The 20,781-nt window shown below is 42.9% G+C and overlaps 1 protein-coding gene across 1 annotated transcript in view; it reads right to left on the bottom strand.

Annotated features, from left to right (window-relative positions):
- Positions 1-9,079: 9,079 nt before the first annotated feature.
- ate1.S (arginyltransferase 1 S homeolog) overlaps positions 9,080-20,781 on the bottom strand; it is a gene marked incomplete in the record, with an annotated part of 61,964 nt that continues 50,262 nt past the window's right edge. The window contains 3 exon segments of the mRNA NM_001091649.1: positions 9,080-9,664; positions 10,152-11,316; positions 12,972-13,092. Coding sequence (NP_001085118.1) covers positions 11,138-11,316; positions 12,972-13,092 — 300 coding nt within the window.

Raw genomic sequence — 20,781 nt, 5'->3', positions numbered from 1 at the left:
AGGGAGGCACCTGATTTGCTTTTGAGTCAGGAGCAATGCACATGCACCTATGCCTAATCATGCTTCACTTGCTTTGCCCCGGCCATTTCTCGGGCGGGAAGTTTTTTCTTTTTCCGGCTGCCAGCTGGAGCCTTACTAAAGGCAATCAATGGCCTTGCACCGCACACTCCAGCACATTTTTTGTGTTTGGTTTGAGCACCCTGGATGGGGTCATAGTTCTTTGGCTGGACCCTAGGCCATGACACGCCTTGGGAGAAGCTTCGGCAGAACCCAGGTTAGACGGGACTCCCCCTAGCTTCGGCGAAGGGTAGTCCAAACGACCCCAAACCCCTTCGGGGGGCGGGGATGGTGGGCCCTCCCTAGCTCCGGCGAAGGGGGACCCATCCGTTCAAGCTGTTAGCGGGCGGTAGCCTGGGACACTTGGGCAATGGAGCCCATGCCTTCGGGTAGGACTTGGAAGGATGATTCAATATCATTATCGCCCGCATTTGATTGTACCAGGGCCTGCCAGTGACTAGTTACCCCATTGGTGCCAACCCAGCAGGGTATAATTCACACCCTGGGTTCATGGTTCCAAAAAGACTAGTTTGATCCTTATCCTCATAGGAACATTAGGCAGAGGAACATTAGGCAACATATTTGGTGCCAGGGTAAATGCCCAATGCAGCTGGTTACAGAGGACAATGTGCAACACTAACTCCCTGTGTTTATCAAGCAGCTAATCCCTAACTGTATCAGCAGCCCCCGATTCCAGGTATCTGCATTCTGGATTCTGCGCAGCCAGCAGGGGTCACTGTGCTTTATCCCTCACTCACCATGGCAGCTCCCATGCCCATATTTCTGTGTATTTCACCCTCTTGCTTAGCGCTGATATTTCTTCCATTAAACAGAATGCCATCATCACACTAAATAGTGACAGGCAGCAGGGACTGCAAGCTGAAAGTATAATGACACTAGTGACCCCTGCTGGAAATCTTTGCACTTGCACATGGACGATTCATTGCTGTTGGAAGCAGTGCAATTGCCTTTCTGCACTGCTGGTTCTGACTAGCGAAACTGTGTGTGAGCCGACCACCCGTATGACCTCCATTATCATCCGATCGTTGGGCCCTAGGACCCATGATCGGATCAGCTCAATATTCGGCCAGGGGTAGGGTTGCCACCTTTTCTGAAAAAAAATACTGGCCTTCCTATATATTTATCTTTTTTCCCTATTAACAGTATCGGACTGGGACACCAGGGGCCCACCAAAAATCCTTAGACCAGGGGCCCACTCTCAGTACTACAGTATTATTTTTCTTCTCACTCAACCTCTATTTTCCTATTCTCTTTTCTTTACATACTATAATCTATTATTATGTCTCTATGCTCTCATAGAAATAGGGAATGGCCATGAAATAGGCCAAATATTTAGCAGCATGAGGGACCACTGACACCTGGGCCACACCGGGAGTTTTCCTGGTATCCCTGTGGGCCAGTCCAACACTGCCTATTAATAACATTGGGATCAACCATCATTTTTATCATAAAATACCGGGCACGTGGCAACCCTAGGCAGGGGTAAAAATTCCATTGGATTGCGGAACACATCTGTTTGTTGATGCGGTCCTGTGATCCGACTGCCCATACTCCTGCATTATTGGCCCTAGGGATCAGTCCAATATCACCCACCTCAAGGTGGGCATAAGGGGCGAGATCCTCTCATTTGGCGATGCTCTCAGTGTATGGCCACCTTTAGTCTCATGTAACTGAAGCCATCGATAACTACTCCAATTCACCCTCAACAGTTAAATACCAGACCTGCAAAACTCTGGCTTAAACTACACATCCCATAATTCATTGCAGAATGGGTTTAGGATTAGATTAGGATCTGTATTAAAGACAGCAAAGTCTCCAACAGGGGGGCACCCAGAGTTCAGAGCAACAGAGGGGCCCCCAAGAGAAAGGGATCAGTGTCTGCTGCTGTTGGCTCCTTTATATTTTCCTTTAAAAAACAGCCCAGAGAGAGAGACACAAACTGTCTCCCAGAAATGTCCCATTAACGAGGGGAGCCCGTCCAGAACAAGGACCCCATTCTCCCACCTCCCCAGCACACGTGAGGCTTTGAGTCAACTCTTGATTATTATTATTTTTTCCAGTTTATGTCTGCAAACTCAGTGGCAGATGAAAGAGAAGCAGTCTATTCAGGGGGCCGCTGTCTATTAAGGCGACTGCAGTCTGTTAAGGGGGGTCTTAGATTCCATCTTTTAGTTCACAGACCCTTTCTTTTTTTTTTGCTTATTTTACATATAAGGGACTTGCCAGTCTGAACACATCAGCCTGTGCAGTGATTATAAAGAGTATGTTATATACACGGGGCTTTGTTAGCAGGGGGTTTGAATAGTGGGTTTATGTGACAATAGCAGACACTGTTTATTGTTGTGTCTGTAAAGTGACATTATAATACAGGTATGGGACCTGTTATCCACAATGCTCAGAACCCGGGGTTTTCTAGATAACCGTTCTTTGCGTTATTTGGATTTTCTACTAAAAAAAATGTGTAAACATTAAATAAACCCAATAGGCAGGTATTGCTTCCAATAAGGATTAATTCTATCTTAGTTTGGATCAAGTAAAAGCTACTGTTTTATTATTACTCTCTGATGTCAGGGGTGGGCACTGGTTTAGAAATCGATGCAAAGCGGCACACGGCTTGGGGCACCACAGGTTAGGGTCAGGTGTGATCCTAAAAACTTTCAACCCACACAAAACTATTGTATAGAATATTCAGAGGCGAAAATAAAGAGAGGTTATCTCTTTATAGTGAACTATGGTGAACTCTAGTTTCACTCTATAATAAACATAGACCAAAAGTCCAAAAATCCACTGGAGAGCAAAGTGATGAATTAGTGTTTCAGTTTATTAGAGGTGTATAGAGCTACATGTTTCGAACCACTTGGGTCCTTCTTCTGGTGCGATCAATGATTGGATTTTCCTGTGTATATGATAATTCCTTAGTAGAGGTGGTGAACCTACCAGCCTGTTTGAGGAGCTAAACTTACTTATACTTAAAGTGCTTAAGGAACACCTATTACCAGCCATTAGACCCAAAGATCACTTGCTTTACCTTTTATCTTTCATCCATTGACGTATACATCTGTAACTATTACACAGGGAAAGAGGTCATAATGAACCACAGAAGCCAATGCCAAAGCAAAACTCATCAGCACCGAGTAGGTCAACCATGGGCACCACTCAAAGCTGCTGCCTCTTCTTTGACGACCCTCTTGCAATAAATGTCTAGGCTTGGGGCAAAGGTGACACGTAGAAAATGTATCCTTTAAGGGCGATTAAGCTCTGTGTCAATACCAATACATCATTGGTTTGAAAGTTGTACTACAAGTCATCAGCAAGTCTACAACTATTTTTTTTGGACATAACCCAGGGGTGCCCCACTGAGAAGGTAAATTGGCACATGCATGACAATGGTTTCTGGTGTTTGATCTATACCAGTGATCCCCAACCAGAAGCTCGTGAGCCACATGTTGCTCTCCAACCCCTTGGATGTTGCTCTCAGTGTCCTTAATGCATGTGTTTATTTTTGAATTCCATGCTTGGAAGAACATTTTGATTGCATAAAAATCAAGTATAGTGTCAAGTAGAGCCTCTTGTAGGCTGCCAGTCCACATTGGGGTTACCAAATGGCCAATCACAGCCCTTATTTGGCACCCAAGGGACTTGCTTGTGTTGCTCCCCAACTCTTTTTACATTTGAATGTGGCTCACAGGTAAAAAAGGTTGGGGACCCCTGCTCTATACAGTCCTACAGGGTTCCATAATAAATGGATGTGGGTATTATCATTTTATATCAACACAGAAAGGTAGAATATTGCGGCCAATTTCCATGCAGGCCTCTGAGAAACAATCCATATCTGGTATAGATATTTTCTAGCTCTGAACATTCCATGAGAGTGCTGAAAGAGGTCCTTCACTTTTCTGAATGATACACCCACAACTGGGTTTCCACCACTTGTGCCATACCACCCCTTTTTGACATCGGAGAAGCCTATCACCTATTCATTTCCTTTTTCCCCTAATAAGAATGTTACAGACTTAGTCATGAGGGGTACAGGAGACATTTGCTAGTGGACTTGGGTATGTCTTTTTTTTTCTCCCCACATTTGACCCACCGCTCATTTGCTGCTTGAAGTTTCAAAATCTTTGTGTTTGGAGCAATTGTGAACACTGTACTCACTAGTAGCAATGCTAAATTAAAGTGTGTAGCGGGTCTCAGCTGGAGGCCCAACACAGTCGTTTCATTTGGTTTTATTTACCTCCATGCAGTAGAGTTTAAGGTTAAAAGACGGTCAGGTTAGAAGTCAAAACCTGAAGCAACAGTAGTAATTCCCATGGCTATAGGAGGGAGGAGCGCTCTTTGTTAGTAGCACTGATCAGTGAAGGAACCCCGGCCTTTCCGTCTGAACCACAAAAAGAAAAGGGTGAAATAACAAGAGTGGAAGCCAGTGAGGATTAGAGCCTGCACGAATGTGAGGAGTAGAGAGCAGCACAGAGGTTTCATATGAAGTCCTTTAATTCAGGGCATGTGGGTTCTATTAAAGCTCAGATAAAAAAAACACTCACACAAGCTCACAGAGAGCAGAAGAGAGCAAGATTAAGTGCTGCTCCATCCTGAGAGGAAGGGATTAGGCCACTCAGACCCTTCACTCTACAAGCAGACCAACATTTCTCTACATTATTAACAAGGATATGACGGCCTTTAAAGTGATACAGATGCAGCATTCTCTGCAAACCTCTAGAAAATATTTTGACTCTCTTATTAGCTTTATCACCATTTTGCTGTGCCAAAAGGTCGGAGTCACCATTAGCTCTGACATCCAGGGGGACATTGCTGTCTCAACACAGAATTTAGCACCAGCCTACAGACACTATGAGGCAGATTAACTAATGTGACTTTTCGCCAGAAATTCCCTCCGCAGGGACATCGCCAATTCACTAACAGGCACAGACGACAGTTTGCTAGCGAAAGAGATCATTGTTAGTATTCGTTCGCACTCTATCGCCAGGTAACTTTTCACTCTGGCGAATGGTCATTGCTCCACAAATTTACTATATTGCGGATTTTAGTGAAGGTTACCTCTTTCGCCAGAGTTTCCTTCGCCACCTCAGACTAGGGTTTCCACCTTTTCTAGAAAAAAATACCGGCCTTAGCCCTACCCCCAATCTCGCCCAAAGCCCCACCGCCTGTGCCTAGCTATTAAAGCCCCCCAGTCAAGCTGACGCTGCCCACAAATCTTCTCGTCATCACGCAAGAGCGGCGAGAGTGCGCCACCCGCATAGCTGAGCAGGGGAATTTGGAGCAGGGAGGGAGCAGCGAAGCTGCTTTCTGGTGGCATTTCTCCCCACAAAAAATTACTGGCCAATGTAATTGCCGGTATCATCTTAATACCGGCACCAGCCTCCATACCTGTTTTACCGGCTAGGCCAGTAATTTACCGGCCAGGTGGCAACCTTACCTCAGTGACATCATATCCTGTACCCCGGAAAGTCATAAAAAGTGTAAAAAAACGATGACAATTTTTCCATTTTTTAAAGCGGGATTGCCTTCAAAAGTCCGAACTATTAAAGATTTTTGTGTGAATTTTTTTTTTAAAGGACAAGGAAAGGCAAAAAAGTAAAATCTCATTTGTTACTTTCTTTAATGAAAAAGAAACCTATCTCCAATATACTTTAATTAAAAAATGTGTACCGTTTTTATAAGAAACCAGACTGTATGCAGTGAAATTCTCCCTTCATTTACTGCTGTGGATAGGAATTGTCAGACGGTCCCTAACTGCTCTGCAGGGAAACAATCATACTTATGAACAGCAGGGGGAGCCCCCGCCTTACTTCCCAGCCATGCAGAACTCAAGCAGCTTTGTTTATGACGATCCCTAAGCAGCCCAGACCACACTGAACATGTGCAAAGTCAGGGTCAGGCAAAGATGTATAACAAAGTTACAAGATGGTGACCCCCTGTGGCCAACTTTGAAAGTATAAATCATTTGTTTGATTAGGCTTGTGGTGCAGTAAGTTCATGTTTATATTTAGTATACAAAATACAGTATTTATAGCCTTATTCTATTTTAGACTTTCCTTGTCCTTTAACATTTAACATTCGATGAGGCTGCCACATATATTTTAGGGTGGGCTCATGGCTAGGGCATTAGAGGAGCTTTTATGTCTTTATTAAGCCCCCTTGGACATTTGTAATAAAAAGTGGCCACTTCAAGCATTTACACCAACATCTCTAAAAAAAGACATATATACAATTTTATGCACTTTCCCTATTCAAATTGACCTAAGCATAAGATTAATAGTGAAATTTTGCTAGGCACAAATGAACACTATCGAATCTTCCCTATGAAATGCTCGCATAGGGCTGCAGCACTTTGACTCCACTGAATATTAACAATATTGCACTAGGTTCTGTTATTTGTTTTTTTCCATAACCTGTGGCACTGATTTATAATTGTATCTTTATGTAGGGGAGAAGGTCCGACCCTCCTCACCAATGCTGCCATGACTGGGGGAACCAGGCTATTTGTTCCAGAATAGAATAGCCAACATTACACCAAACCCCATGGCCACCATTGCCAACCCAGATGCCACTAAAGTATACGACATCCCTGACAATCCCCTGCTTTGGGGCTACAGTCTGGACAAGGCTTTTCCCAGTTTCTGGACAATGATGCACAAAGCGAGGTTCATAGAAAACTGGTTTTGCAGAGGTGCAGGGGGAAGAACCTGATTGCCCTGCGCAGAGCCCAACTGAAGCCCTGTGGGATGAACTGTAACACAGACTGTGAGCCAAGCCTGATCCTCAGCATCAGTAGCCAACTCCTTATCCATGAATGGGAGCAAATTCCAACATCTAGTGGAAACCTTCCCAGAAGAGTAGAGACAGTTATAGCAGCAAAAGGAAGAGCATCTTCATGTTTATTTCCTTGGTTTGGGAATGAGAGGCTGGAAAAGCAGGTATCCGGATACTTTTGGCCACAAAGGTAAAAGAATCAAATCATCCTATTCATGTAAGGACCTCCATTGCTATAATACAGCACCAAATGGGCAATGTACAAAAGTCTCTCAGTTTCCAGCAAGTTAATTGGTTCTAATGGGGGCCGAGCTACTGTACATAATGTCTTTCTTGGTTTCACGTTACTTTTCTAGATTAAAGTTTAATTATTTGTAAAGCGGTTTTGAATTCGGAAACAGGTTTTTTAATTATAATCTTCTCACTAGCGGCCTCCTCCCTGGGTGCCCGTCTTCCTCCCAAACAATCAATATATTATTGGTTTCTGTGTCATTAGGCATCCCGTAAACACAGTCTGCTTTCTTTTCCTGAGTGCTCCAGTTACAAAGCATTCCCAGCACTGCGGAAAGCGACTACTGTACTGTGGAGCCTCCATACGGCACTGACAGCAAATTTGGGGCACCACTTCTGGGTGCACAACTAGCCCAAGGGAGGGCCCAGAACGGGCAATCTGTATTTCTGCCCTGATTTCTCTCACTTTGGTGGTTGCTCTGAGTCAGGGATGTATTAAAAGTAAAGTGGTATGAGCAGAGCATAGTGGCCAAAGATCCTGAGAATTCCTGGAAGCAGAGGGCTGGAACAAACATTTAGGGAGGATCTCACTAAAATGGTAAAGGGGTAGTTCACCTTTAAGTTAACTTTTAGGGGCACCTATAGGGTGAAGTGACTAACACTTTGCCAGCGTTACCGCTTTCAGGGACATAACGGGTGTCACTTCGCTAGTGAAAGAGACAGACGCTAGCGCTCTTCACACTCTATAGCCAGGCGAATTTTCTCTCCGGCGAATGGACGTTACTCTGCAAATTCACTAAAATACTGATTTTACTGAGCGTTACCTCTTTCGCCAGACTTGCCTTCGCCAGCTCAGACCAAGCGAAGTGCAATGGAGTAGATAGATCTTCCTCAATCTTCAATTACTTACATCATAAGTAAGAACTTCAAGAACTTCAAAAACTTCTAAGTTCAAAAAACGCTGGCGTCTTTTCCTTTTTTCAGGGTGATAGGCTGCAAAAGTCTTACATTATTTTTTTTTTGGGTAACCGGTTTCCCCCCTACATTTTCTAACACAAGGGAACATTATTTTACAGTGGGCATTATAACAACTCTATTGACTTTATTAAGGTTCCCTTGGCATGTGTAGTTATCAGTGTAAATGTAATGCACCATTTAACATAAAGATGTCAATTCAACTTTAAATTTCCCGCCGTATGCAAATTAGCCTGTACGCAAGATCTCTAACGAAGTTGCGCGAGGCAGAATTAAACACTTTGATTTGCTCACACTGCTGAAGTAACGCTGGCAAATTTTTGTTTGTCGGCTGGAGCGAAACTTCGCATCTTAGTAAATTTACGTAAATTTTCACCTGGCGAAGTGTTGTGATGGCTACAAAGCCGTCGCTGGCTAATTTTCGCTGCTTAGTAAATTTAACCCCATGGTATCTTACAGAATGGTCTATTCTAAGCAACTTTTCATTCATCATTTATTTTTTATAGTTTTTTAAAATCATTTGCTTTCTTCTCTTTCCAGCTATCAAATGACTGGCCCTATCAAAACAAATGCTCTGTAAGGCTACAAATATTGTTACTGCTACTTTTTATTACTCCTCTTTTATTCAGTTCCTACTTCTATTCAGATTCCAGACTCTTATCAAATCAGTGCACGATACTAGGGTAATTTGGACTCTAGCAACCAGATTGCAGAAATTACAAACTGGAGAGCTGCTGAATAAAAAGCTAAATAACTCAAAAACCACAAATAAAGATCAATTGAAAATTATCTCAGAATATCACTCTCTGCATCATACTAAAAGGTTAATTTAAAGGTGAACAACCCTTTTAATACAGTCGACACCCCATTTCAAGTTTTTTAGGGGAGCAGAAGAGAATGATGGAAAATGTATTATGCTTAATATATTGATGGGACCACAAAAAAATATAGGGGAAACTAAAAATCAGGAGGATGTAACATTTGGGTTTCTTTGTACACAAATTAAGGTTTGGATTTAAACTTTTTAAAAATGTTTTTTACTTTTTGTGGCAGGAAAAAAAGAAAACCTTTAATTTGCCTTAATCTTTGCCTAAACCTTAATCTTGCTCTAAACCCCCCGTCCCACAACAAGAAGTGTATATATGATGTCCCATGTTGCTACATCGCTTCATTTGCCTTTACTTATCCTGTTACATAAGGTGGCACATAGAAAGTAAAGATATAGGTGGGGGGTTCAGTAACAAGTAGTAAAATAAGGCTGTTCCCATATTTAAGTATTCTATAGTCACACATTCAAACAGAACAACTCGCTGTTGCACTTGATACACTTACTGCTGTTGCTCGTTCCAACTGCTCATTTGCAGGCGCTCCATTTTTGGACTGAGCCACATGGTATAATAAAGAGAGAATGAAGAGCGCATTTAGATCTGAAGGACACCTCATAAAAGTGCTTGCTGAGATCATAGCAGGGAACATTCGGAATAAACGCATCAGGTTGTTCATGCCTTTGGCAAAACATACAATAGTGGGATTCGCTGGGCTAAGCCTGGATCTGACATCTGCCAATCAAATGCCTAAATGTGGCCATATACTATAAGATCCGCTCGTTTGGCGACATCGCCAAGCGAGCGGATCTTTTCCCCGATATGCCACTAATGGCAGGGCTATATTGAGGGGAAATCTGAATGTTCGCCCCCATGGCCGAACGATCGGATTACGAAGAGTGCAATCGGCTCTGGCGGGTCAGTCGGGAGAAAAAACAAACCTTTCGATCTATACTGTGTATGGCCATCTTAAGGGTCAGGGCACACAGGCAGATTCGGGGAGATTAGTCGCCGGATGACAAATCTCCTCTTCCTTCGGGTGACTAATCTCCCCGAACTGCCTCTCCACCGGCTAAAATGTAAATCACCGGCAGGATGGCACTTGGAGCGCTACATTTTCTGAAGTCGTCCGAAGTTTCCTCGTGAGGCAACTTCGGGTGACTACGGAAAATGAAGAGCTCAGAGTGCTTTCCCGCCTGTGATTTTCATTATAGCCAGCAGAAGGCAGTTCGGGGAGATTATTCGCCACGAAGAGGAGATTTGTTGCCGGGCGACTAATCTCCCCAAATCTGCCTGTGTGTCCTGACCCTAAACAAGCGCTAATAAAAACACACAGGAAGGCAATTTATCTTAATCTAGAACAACAAATAACTTGAAAGTGCGATGTTTCCCACCCCAAAATTGCCCTAGTTCAAGTTTGCAGAGGTCGTGGAACACATAAAGGATATTCTGGACACGAGGCTGGGGGGGGGGGGAAGTAACCCAAAGCTCTCCAGCAATTGCAAAAGTGCAACTCTAATAATTCTCCTTTAAGTAACTGAGGATGTTGTTGATGAATTAAAGCCTCACATTGGCTGTTAAAGGAATTGTTCAGGGTAAAAATAAAACCTTGGTAAATAGATAGCTTGTGCAAAATAAAAAATGTTTCTAATATAGTTAGTTAGCCAAAAATGTAATGTATAAAGGCTGGAGTGACTGGATGTGTAACATAATGGTCAGAACACTACTTCCTGCTTTTCAGCTCTCTTGCTTTCCACTGATTGTTTACCAGACAGTAACCAATCAGAGACTTGAGGGGGGGGGGGGGGCACATGGGATATATCTGTTGCTTTTGAATCTGAGCTGAATGCCGAGGATCAATTACAAACTCACTGAACAGTTATGTCCCATATGGACCCCCTTATAGTCACTGACTAACTCAGAGTTAGAGAGCTGAAAAGCAGGAAGTAGTGTTCTGGCTATTATGTTACACATCCAGTCACTCCAGCCTTTATACATTACATTTTTGGCTAACTTACTATATTAGAATTTTTTTTTGCATAGTCTATTTATTTACCCAGTTTTTATTTTTAAACTGAACTATTTCTTTAATGTTATAAGACGTGCAGGCCCTTGCATAGAATAAGTGCATAGAGGAAGGCTTTGGGTGCTGCTAATTTTTGCTGGCTAACACCTACTCCTTCATTGAAGCCAACTCCATGCTGTTCCAGAACAAAATAGCATGCAGTACATCCCTGCGCCCGCATTCATTGTCCGTCTCAGCTGCGATACAGCAACATGCGTTCTGCACAGGTCTGACCCACTAGGCCTGCGTATTGCCTCACTGCTGCCTCGTCGTTTGGCCCTTTGTGCCTCTTCTTGTATCTGCTGAAGGGCATCGCCGTGCGTTTATACAGTACCCGAACCCGACCCAGCTCTGTCAGCATATCTTTGTCTCCTGTGAATACAAACAGAGGTGGCAAGGTCAGCTCTATTGTTCATAGGGACTATATGTAGAGCACAAGGGAAATAGAAAAGGTTCTGCAAAGGCATGGGGAACATCTGTAGCACAGCTGGGGTACACTCACAGACACTCTTTGCACAGCACTGGGCACTGTATTAAACGAAGCTGAAATTCTTCTCACTTTGTACTCGTGTGTAGGCGGCATCAAGAAAGTGTATTACAGTGTGACAAAGAGAAACAAAAGGGCAGGGGGGTCTTTATGGCGAAATGCAGTAGATCATATCATTATGTCTGAAGCAGTACTCAGTCTGCAAATGCTCAAAACAGAGCACAAAGCTGCGGTCTAAATGTGCGTGTAGGTTTATATGCCGAAAAAATCCTCTCTCCCCCCACCCCTGGTGCATGCTATTACTTTTCTAGTATTAATACAAGAAGCCATCCTTATTTGCCTACAGGCAGAGGCGTAACTAGGTATTACATTTATATATAATCCAGTTTTACCAATATTTAAATTGTATATGAATTAGGACCTCATGGGGTCCCTATACCTCCTGGGCCTTGGGTTCATGGGGGGAGGGTTGGGGCGGGATACAAGGGGGCAAAGACCATGTTTGGTAATTACTCCACCTCAGCTTCAAACTTCACTGTCCACTTGTTTGCTGTGGACACACAGCATGGGGCTGAGAGAAATGTATGCTGGGACATCCAAAGGATTTTTTGGATGAGGGCCTGGTCCACCTTAACTTTACATGGGTCCATGTGGTCTGCTAGCTAACAAACTGGATACAACTCCTAGTCTAATCAGATGACTCGATCCAGCATGGTTAGTTAAAGGGATACTGTCATGGGAAAAACATTTTTTTTCAAAACGCATCAGTTAATAGTGCTGCTCCAGCAGAATTCTGCACTGAAATCCATTTCTCAAAAGAGCAAACAGATTTTTTTATATTCAATTTTGAAATCTGACATGGGGCTAGACATTTTGTTTATTTCCCAGCTGCCCCTGGTTATGTGACTTGTGCCTGTCTCGGTGAGACATGGGTTTTTACTATTGAGTGCTGTTCTTAGATCTACCAGGCAGCTGTTATCTTGTGTTAGGGAGCTGTTATCTGGTTACCTTCCCTTTGTTCTTTTGTTTGGCTGCTGAGGGGGAAAAGGGAGGGGGGCGATATCACTCCAACTTGCAGTACATCAGTAAAGAGTGATTGAAGTTTATCAGAGCACAAGTCACATGACTTTGGGCAGCTGGGAAATTGACAATATGTCTAGCCCCATGTCAGATTTCAAAATTGAATATAACAAAATCTGTTTGCTCTTTTGAGAAATGGATTTCAGTGCAGAATTCTGCTGGAGCAGCACTATTAACTGATTCATTTTGAAAAAAAATTTTTTTTCCCATGACAGTATCCCTTTAAGGACCCCATCTCCTTAGGTTACCTGGCTATTCTATATGCTTAGCGATTAGCTCATTGGGCGCCATATACAACGTAAACATATAGCAACCACCTATGTTTATTACACACATCTCAGTTTGGATAAACTTTAAAGTTCTTCAAGTTATTTCCACTTTAAGGGATATGAAAAGATCATATATACAGCTGTTAGACGCATATGCGTTATCAACGAGGGGGCTTTGGATCACAACATACCTTCTTTGGGGTTGCTATTAAAGCGAGTGTATTTAGAACGTTCCAGGAGGGGCAGACATTCCTCTATGGGCGTCCACAAATACGTTTCTGGGCACAACAAATCCGACGGTTTATACTGACCCTGAAAGAATTAAGATGTCGGCTGTCAGACAGATGTGCTCACTCTGGGCTGCCGCCCTGTTGATCAGCAGCTCCATGCTTGTGTTTGCTTGATGAGGATGTATGTAATGCGGACGACCTCTTGCTACCCACAAAAGCTCAACTAACTTTGCAAGTCCTGATTGGACGGCAGCTCTCAAATCTATTATGACTTGCTTTTTGGACAGTGGGTAACTTTAATCCCTTTCATTTTCTCTTTGAAGCTGGAACCTCAAAAGATGAAGATTGAAATAGACCAGTGGAATCAACAACATTTCATTTCATTGAGTGAAAGAGTTATCCTTTAAAGGAGAAGGAAAGGCTAAAAGTAAATAAGCTTTATCAGAAAGGTCTATATAAATACACCAGTAAATTCTCGAAGTAATGCTGCTCCGAGTCCTCTGTCAAAAGAAACACCACATTTCTTTCCTTCTATTGTGTGGCTTCTGTATCAGACCTTCAGGGCTAGGGCTTGAGCATGCTCAGTTTGCTCCTCTCTCCCCTCCCTGCTGTAATCTGAGCCTAGAGCTATGAGTGAGCAGGGAGAGACTCAGGCAGGAAGTGATGTCACACCAAGCTAATATGGCAGCTGCTATGCTAAACAAACAGCTTCTAGAGCTGTTAACTCAGGTATGGTAAAGCATTCTGCAGAATAAATATAGTGTTATAGCTTGTACTATAGTGGCTAATATATTCGCAATAAACTGCTTCAATAGCTTTCCTTCTCCTTTAACTTAAAGGAGAATTTATACGTTTTATCAGCAATATTAATAAACAAGATTTATACCCAAAATAGCTTTGCAGGTTTTTTCTGTGCAGGAAGCCCAGCACTGATAGCAGAGGGTCTTTACCTCCAGGGTGTCAGGCCTCTGAACGAGAGTTCTCTAAACTCTCAGGATCAGAAGACACGGCTGCAAATTCAAATTAAATCCACGAATGCAGAGCAAATGTTTATATAGAGAATAACACATTTTACTAAAAATTAGCCATTACACACAATCAGGGTGATGAATAGACAACTGATCTAGCTGCTTCCATAGTGGTGAGGACAACCAGGAAATGACAAAGATAAATATGAATGAACGTGTCCTGTCTGTGCCACTAACAAAAAGTTTCAGCATTGCTCTTTAAGGTTGATGGGAGGGTAAATCAGGCAGAGGCCTAAGAGCATCTTCTACAAAAACTCTGTTTTAGTAGATACCTAGAAGTTGGTTTAAGAGAGAACAGACTTATCTGCTGTTGGAATATTTATCCAGTCTTCCCATTAAGCAGGTACAAAATCCTTCTAATAAGTTTCAAAGCCCTTTGTTGCCCTGCACTTCTTGTGCCTCCATTTCTAGCCAACTCCCTTGTCCCTATCTGAGCCACCACCTGCCTTCCACCCTAAAACCCTACCCTAAATCTCTCTTTAGTTCCTGCTGCTCCTTAGTTAAGGAATGCCATCACTGAAATCCTCCATATAGTACTGATCCAACCACCCCTTTGGTGTAACTTCCAGTGGCCTCAAAGCAGGTGCTCACAATTCAATGTCTGGCTTAGGAGCATGTTTTGAAGGCATAAATTCACAAATATGGTGCCTTACAGATCCTCCCGCAAGGTGGAAGTCCACTTGAGGCTAACACATAGTCAGTCATAGCCTCAATTAGCAACCACCGTGGTGTTACACTATTGAGTAGACTTAAGTCAAAGGCAACTGGGCATTTAGAGTTTGTCTTGAAAATGTTTCACCACTCATCTGAGTGGCTTCTTCAGTCTGAGGGCCAGATTTATCAAGGATCGAAGTGAAAATTAGAATTTCGAATTAAAAAAAAAAATCTAATTATCGAGTTTATTTTAGTTTAATTTGACTAGGGGATAGTTAAAATTTGAATCAAGTTTTTAAAAAAATTAGAATTTGTACTGCCCCTAAGAATTCGAATTCGACTATTCGCCACCTTAAACCTGCCGAATAAGTGGTTTAGCCTATGGGGGACGTCCTGGAATCAATATGGAGTTGTTTGGAGACATCCTGAAAATTACGGTTTTTTATGGTGAAAAAAACTCCAATCAAATTCGATTCAAATTCAATTCGAGTTTGCGGGTCGATCCCAGTCACCCGAATTTTAAAAATTAGATTGGTCATTTTTTCCCCTGAATTTCGAGTTCATGGGAGTTTTTACAAACTTCAATGAACTCAAGATTCGACCCTTGATAAAGCTGTCCCCTAATGTTCAGTTGCCTTTGACTTAATTCTACTAGATACTGTATATTATGACCTGGGTAAATGCGAATCTTCATAGACACACCAGGGTCTTATTTGCAGCTTTTATAGCTCCATAATACTTTATACACTTGAATATGCCTCATGTGTACAAAATGGTGAGATCTAGCTAGACTACCACTTGGAGTACTGGCAGAACATCTAATAGTCTTGGCACTTATGAGCCCATGCCATGAGTAGGGTGGCCACCTTTTCTGGAAAAAAATACCGACCTTCCTGTATATTTATCTTTTTTCCTTATTAATAACATTTTGATCAACCATCATTTTTACAGGCCAGGCCGGTAAAATACTGGCTAGCTGGCAACCCTAGCCATGAGTCTATGTAAATTGCAGAGCCTATTATACACCTCTATGTGCATATTCCATACCCAATTGTAGGGGCAGATGATTCCTCCAGCATTTATACATAAATAAACACGCACCAAGGAGATTGTTATCAGTGTTGTCATTGCTGAGAAGGTTTTGATGGGTCTCTGGATTTGATTGGAGGCTTACATTTAAAGTCATAACTAGGTAAAGGTCTGATGTAGAGAATAGCCAAACGTTGCAGAGATGAAGAAATGCTAGCTGCCTGAGCTGCCCTTGGGGGATATTTATATGTAATCCAGTGAAGCCTTGCTGTGAAGCATGATACAGCTGCCTAAGGTAATGTATAAAGAAAAGGAATGGCCCATCAGCATCACCTAGCAAATAACTTGAGGGGTTTTTTTTCCCAGAGCCTACAAAACCTTTTAAACATCAAGAGTAGTATAATCCATGATCTCCATAAACACATTCAGCAGCTATTCCCATGAGAGATTAGAGTGAATTCTCACTTGGTTCACCCTTGACTTGGCTAAATTGGTTTCAGTAAGCAAGAGCGCCTTAAAAGGGACCCCTCAAGGAAGTTTCAAGCAGGACTAGAGCTTAGCCCTCATTCACCCACTGCATTTGGACAGGAATTTGCACATGGCAATTGTGCGGCTCTCTTTTTAATGCATATAAATGAGGGTCATTTGTGATGCGCAGCTAAGGGATTAGCACTCACTTTCTGGGACAAAAGATATTTTCAAACATGCTGAAATGTACTCGACATGTATGCAGTTTAATATGTGCTGTTTCCGTGTGCTAACTTGAAGGAGAACTAAACCCTCCGTGATGTTAAGTCCCCACTGCCCCCTCCCCCGTGCATGGTCTTACCCCAGAATTCTGTCCGCTCTTGAAATAGTGACCGCACATGCAGAGTGAGCGCAGCAGAGCTCACGGGCGCCATCTTCTTCTCTTCTGTGATCTTTGTGAAGTGAATGGCGTAAAGGCTCATGCACAGTTGGAGCAATCTTCCAGTTGGCGACAACTGCGCATGCGCCGAAAGAGATGGAAATTGCCGAAGGGGAGGAAGAAGAAACGAAGATTACTGAAGAGAAGAAGATGGCGCCTGTAAGCTGCGCTCACTCTGCATGTGCGCTCACTATTTTAAGAGGGGACAGGATTCTGGGGTAAGACTATGCAGGGGGAGGCAGGGAGGGGGACAAGTGGGGGTTTAGTTCTCCTTTAAGGTAGAAAATAATTATATACAGTATTGTAAAGGTCCAGAATCAAAGAGGTTTATCTCTATCTTAGCAATACCTTTAACTCCTTGGGGGGACAATTTTTGGACCAGAAAACTCTCATAGCGAGAGCCATACTGCTGCCCCTGGTGTGGATGACTATGTTTGGTCAGATATGTGCGTATTAGGAGTCTAGCTGTTGCTCATTATGTGTATGTGTGACCAGGGATTCCTCCCCAATCCTAAACGCACATATCCCTGGACAGTAAATATTCTGCATGCTTAAGGCCCCCCATACACAGGCCGATAAAAGCTGCCGACAGACCAAGTCGGCAGCTTATTGGTCCGTGTTTGAGGCCATCCGACGGGCTTTCCCGGTCAATGTCTGGCTGAAAGACGGGCAAATTTCGATCGGGCAGGTTAAAAAATCCCGTCGCACCACGGCCATTTCTGTGCGTTTGTGGTCCCGCAATCCGACCGCCCGTATCGGATGCATTATGATCCAATCATTGGGCCCATAATCGGATCAGCCCGATATCACCCACTTCAATGTGGTGTAAGCTGCGGGATCCACGACAGACACTTTTCTTCTCTTTAAGGTAGTTTATTTACACACAGGGGTGACCATTTCAGGATACAAAACAAATAATAAAAATAAATCCTGCCCACTGGGCGCTACCTTTACACATGAAGAGTTCCCTTACTAAACTGGGCCCCTTGTGGACTACCAGTACGCAAACACATAAGTAGGGGTCACCCCTGTACTCACGAATCTCCTGGGGGATTGCTCAGCCTCCTGGCTTTCCTCAGTCAGACAGACAGACCCTCTGTCACTTGGTCTCCTCTCTCTGCACCTTGCAGTAGCAAATGGCACCCCCAGCCCCTCTGGGAGTTCCTTACACAGGCAGGTGTCCTTCCTGCTCTGTGTCCTGCTCTGAGAGAGCTTCCTAACAGCCTCACTAGAACTAAATACCTTTCCACAGGACAGCCTTCCTGTGGAAGGTGAGCTCTAATCCATGAGCTGGACTTCTGGATCGGAGTACCTGGCTTGCCTGTTCTTTCCAGAATACTCCAGCTTCCAGAATCTGGCTGCCAAAACCTTTAATGAGAGAACCTATTCTCTCTTTATGAACACCCTTCCTGGTGCCTACCTCTCCCACTAAGGAGAACTTAAAGGTAAAACACACATTTTCCCACATTGTTTTGGTCACTCTACCACAGTGGGCATATCGGGGAGAGATCCGCCTTTTTGGCAACATTGCAAAAAGAGCAGATCTCTACATCTATGGCCACATTTCATTCTGAACCAGGAGCTCCCACCAGGCACAGGCAACATATTGCTCTCTAGGAGCATTTTCTGGCTCAAAAAGTATTGTCTCCTCCAACCTAAGTACTAGATCTATTAACCAGCACTTCTTGTGGGGGGAGACAATTTTACTATGATAAGATCCTTTTAATGAATCCATTTAAAGCTTTTAAAGGGATACTGTCATGAGAAAAAAATTTTTTTCAAAATGAATCAGTTAATAGTGCTGCTCCAGCAGAATTCTGCACTGAAATCCATTTCTCAAAAGAGCAAACTGATTTTTTTATATTCAATTTTGAAATCTGACATGGGGCTAGACATATTGTCAATTTCCCAGCTGCCCCAAGTCATGTGACTTGTGCTCTGATAAACTTCAATCACTCTTTACTGCTGTACTGCAAGTTGGAGTGATATCACCCCCTCGCCCCCCCCCAGCAGCCAAACAAAAGAACAATGGGAAGGTAACCAGATAGCAGCTCCCTAACACAAGATAACAGCTGCCTGGTAGATCTAAGAACAACACTCAATAGTAAAAACCCATGTCCCACTGAGACACATTCAGTTAAATTGAGAAGGAAAAACAGCAGCCTGCCAGAAAGCATTTCTCTCCTAAAGTGCAGGCACAAGTCACATGACCAGGGGCAGCTGGGAAATTGACAAAATGTCTAGCCCCATGTCAGATTTCAAAATTGAATATAAAAAAATCTGTTTGCTCTTTTGAGAAATGGATTTAAGTGCAGAATTCTGCTGGAGTAGCACTATTAACTGATGCGTTTTGAAAAAAACATGTTTTCTGATGACATGATACCTTTAAATGGGGAGAGCATGCTCAGTAGGTGCTGAATCTGTTCCCACAAAATACCAAAATAAATAACAGAGCATAGAGCATTTCAGGTGAAACTGCCTGCGCGCAGTCATAGAATTTTTATCTGATTTCACGGTGCATCAAACGCATGCGTGAAGGATGAACTAAAGACTGTGCACATGTCAAGTATGCCAGTCGGTATCTCTAGATTAGGGAAAATATCGGGACTTTCAGATTGTTGTTTTTCAGTGGAATCAAAGATTTGCCTCTTTTTTTTTTTTTTTTAATGAATACCATAAAACCCAAATATTGGCACACGGTACGTGCCCAGACAAGGGAAGATCAGACGCGAGTAGCAGCTCTGCCCCTCTCCTAGTCCTCGGCTCTGGAGACATTTCAAAGGAAAAAAGCCTGTGAGGGATTTGTAGAAGGCACTGCAAATATTGTTTGCTCTGTCAGATGCCAGTGAGAGGAGGGTCACATGGAGATCAGGGAGAAGTCTGCAACAAAGGGGAGATTTAACACAGCCGAGTCCACACAGGCTGGTACAAGGGAGGTTAAACACACACTCCATCCCCACTCTCACATCTGCATTCGGTTGCGGCCTAATAACCCCTGTTGAGATTTTATTTAACGGGTATTAAGGAAGCTTTGCTGCTTAAGGGCGCTCGTCCCTGCATAAACAAACATAAACCTTCCCCCTAAACTGTCATCAGAAACGCATTAGGGACACAAACGCCCCGGGGAAGCGCGGCCGAAGGGGTTATTGAATCAAAGCTTAAAAAAAAGCATCCGGATTTGGAGAGCCCTGACCATGAATAGAATTAATGTCACATTCCAAGGTGGCTTTAGAGATAAGGCATTCTCAGGGCATTTTTCTAATTCTTCATTTACAGGGAAAATATATATATTTATATAAACTCAGCGCTGCTGTGTAATGTCAGGGAGGAATATTTGCTTTATTCTGTACCAACTGCATGGATTCCCTGTAAAGGTTATGGTGTTTTCTAGAGAATCCAGACATAGCTGGCGGTGGAGTGTATATAAATGTTATATGTTGCCATGGTACAGCAAGACATAAAGGGGAGCATAAGCCTCAGTTTTAAAAAAAAAAGCTTTCTAAGAGAATATATAAATGATTTATATATCGGTGAATATATATACAGATCAAGTCTCATTCCGTAAGCTCCCCATAGACGCGACGATCCTTCTTACCGAACGACCGATTTTAGGGAAGTCTGACCAATCCTTCGAAATTATCGTGCATCTTACGATTTTTCGGCCGACATCTGTCAGGAAATTGATGGGCCAGGTCAAAAAAATCTTTGTCGGTCCCAGTGCAATGTATCTATGTTTGCAGGGCCAAGCAGGCAGCTCCCCTTTGTTTTCCTGGCAAATTGGTCTTTTTAGTTGATGGTAAATTCGTAGGATCGTTCCGATGAGGATCTGATATTTTAAAAATCTCAACATCTATGGCCCGCTCTAGAGATATTACATTCAAAGGCCGATGCAAATAAATAATTGTTAATCAATTTATCGATTGTGGCGTCGCTTTTCACCAGTTGTAAAACAAAGTCAATGGTTTCCACATGTTGCAACAGAACAGCGCCACCGGTAAAAATATGCATTGTGGAATATATTACAATTATAATACACAAGAGCCATGAATATCCTGTAAATTATATCCTTATAAACTGTGTTATCAGTTATAAACAGTGAGTAGTGATGTCATTTTTGTCACATGACTCACTATAACTTGTGTATTATAATAAA

Source organism: Xenopus laevis, chromosome 7S (genome assembly GCF_017654675.1).
Source record: "Xenopus laevis strain J_2021 chromosome 7S, Xenopus_laevis_v10.1, whole genome shotgun sequence".
Taxonomy (NCBI): domain Eukaryota; kingdom Metazoa; phylum Chordata; class Amphibia; order Anura; family Pipidae; genus Xenopus; species Xenopus laevis.
The sequence above is the reverse complement of the archived record's forward strand: the minus strand, read 5'-3'. Positions and strand labels throughout refer to the sequence as shown.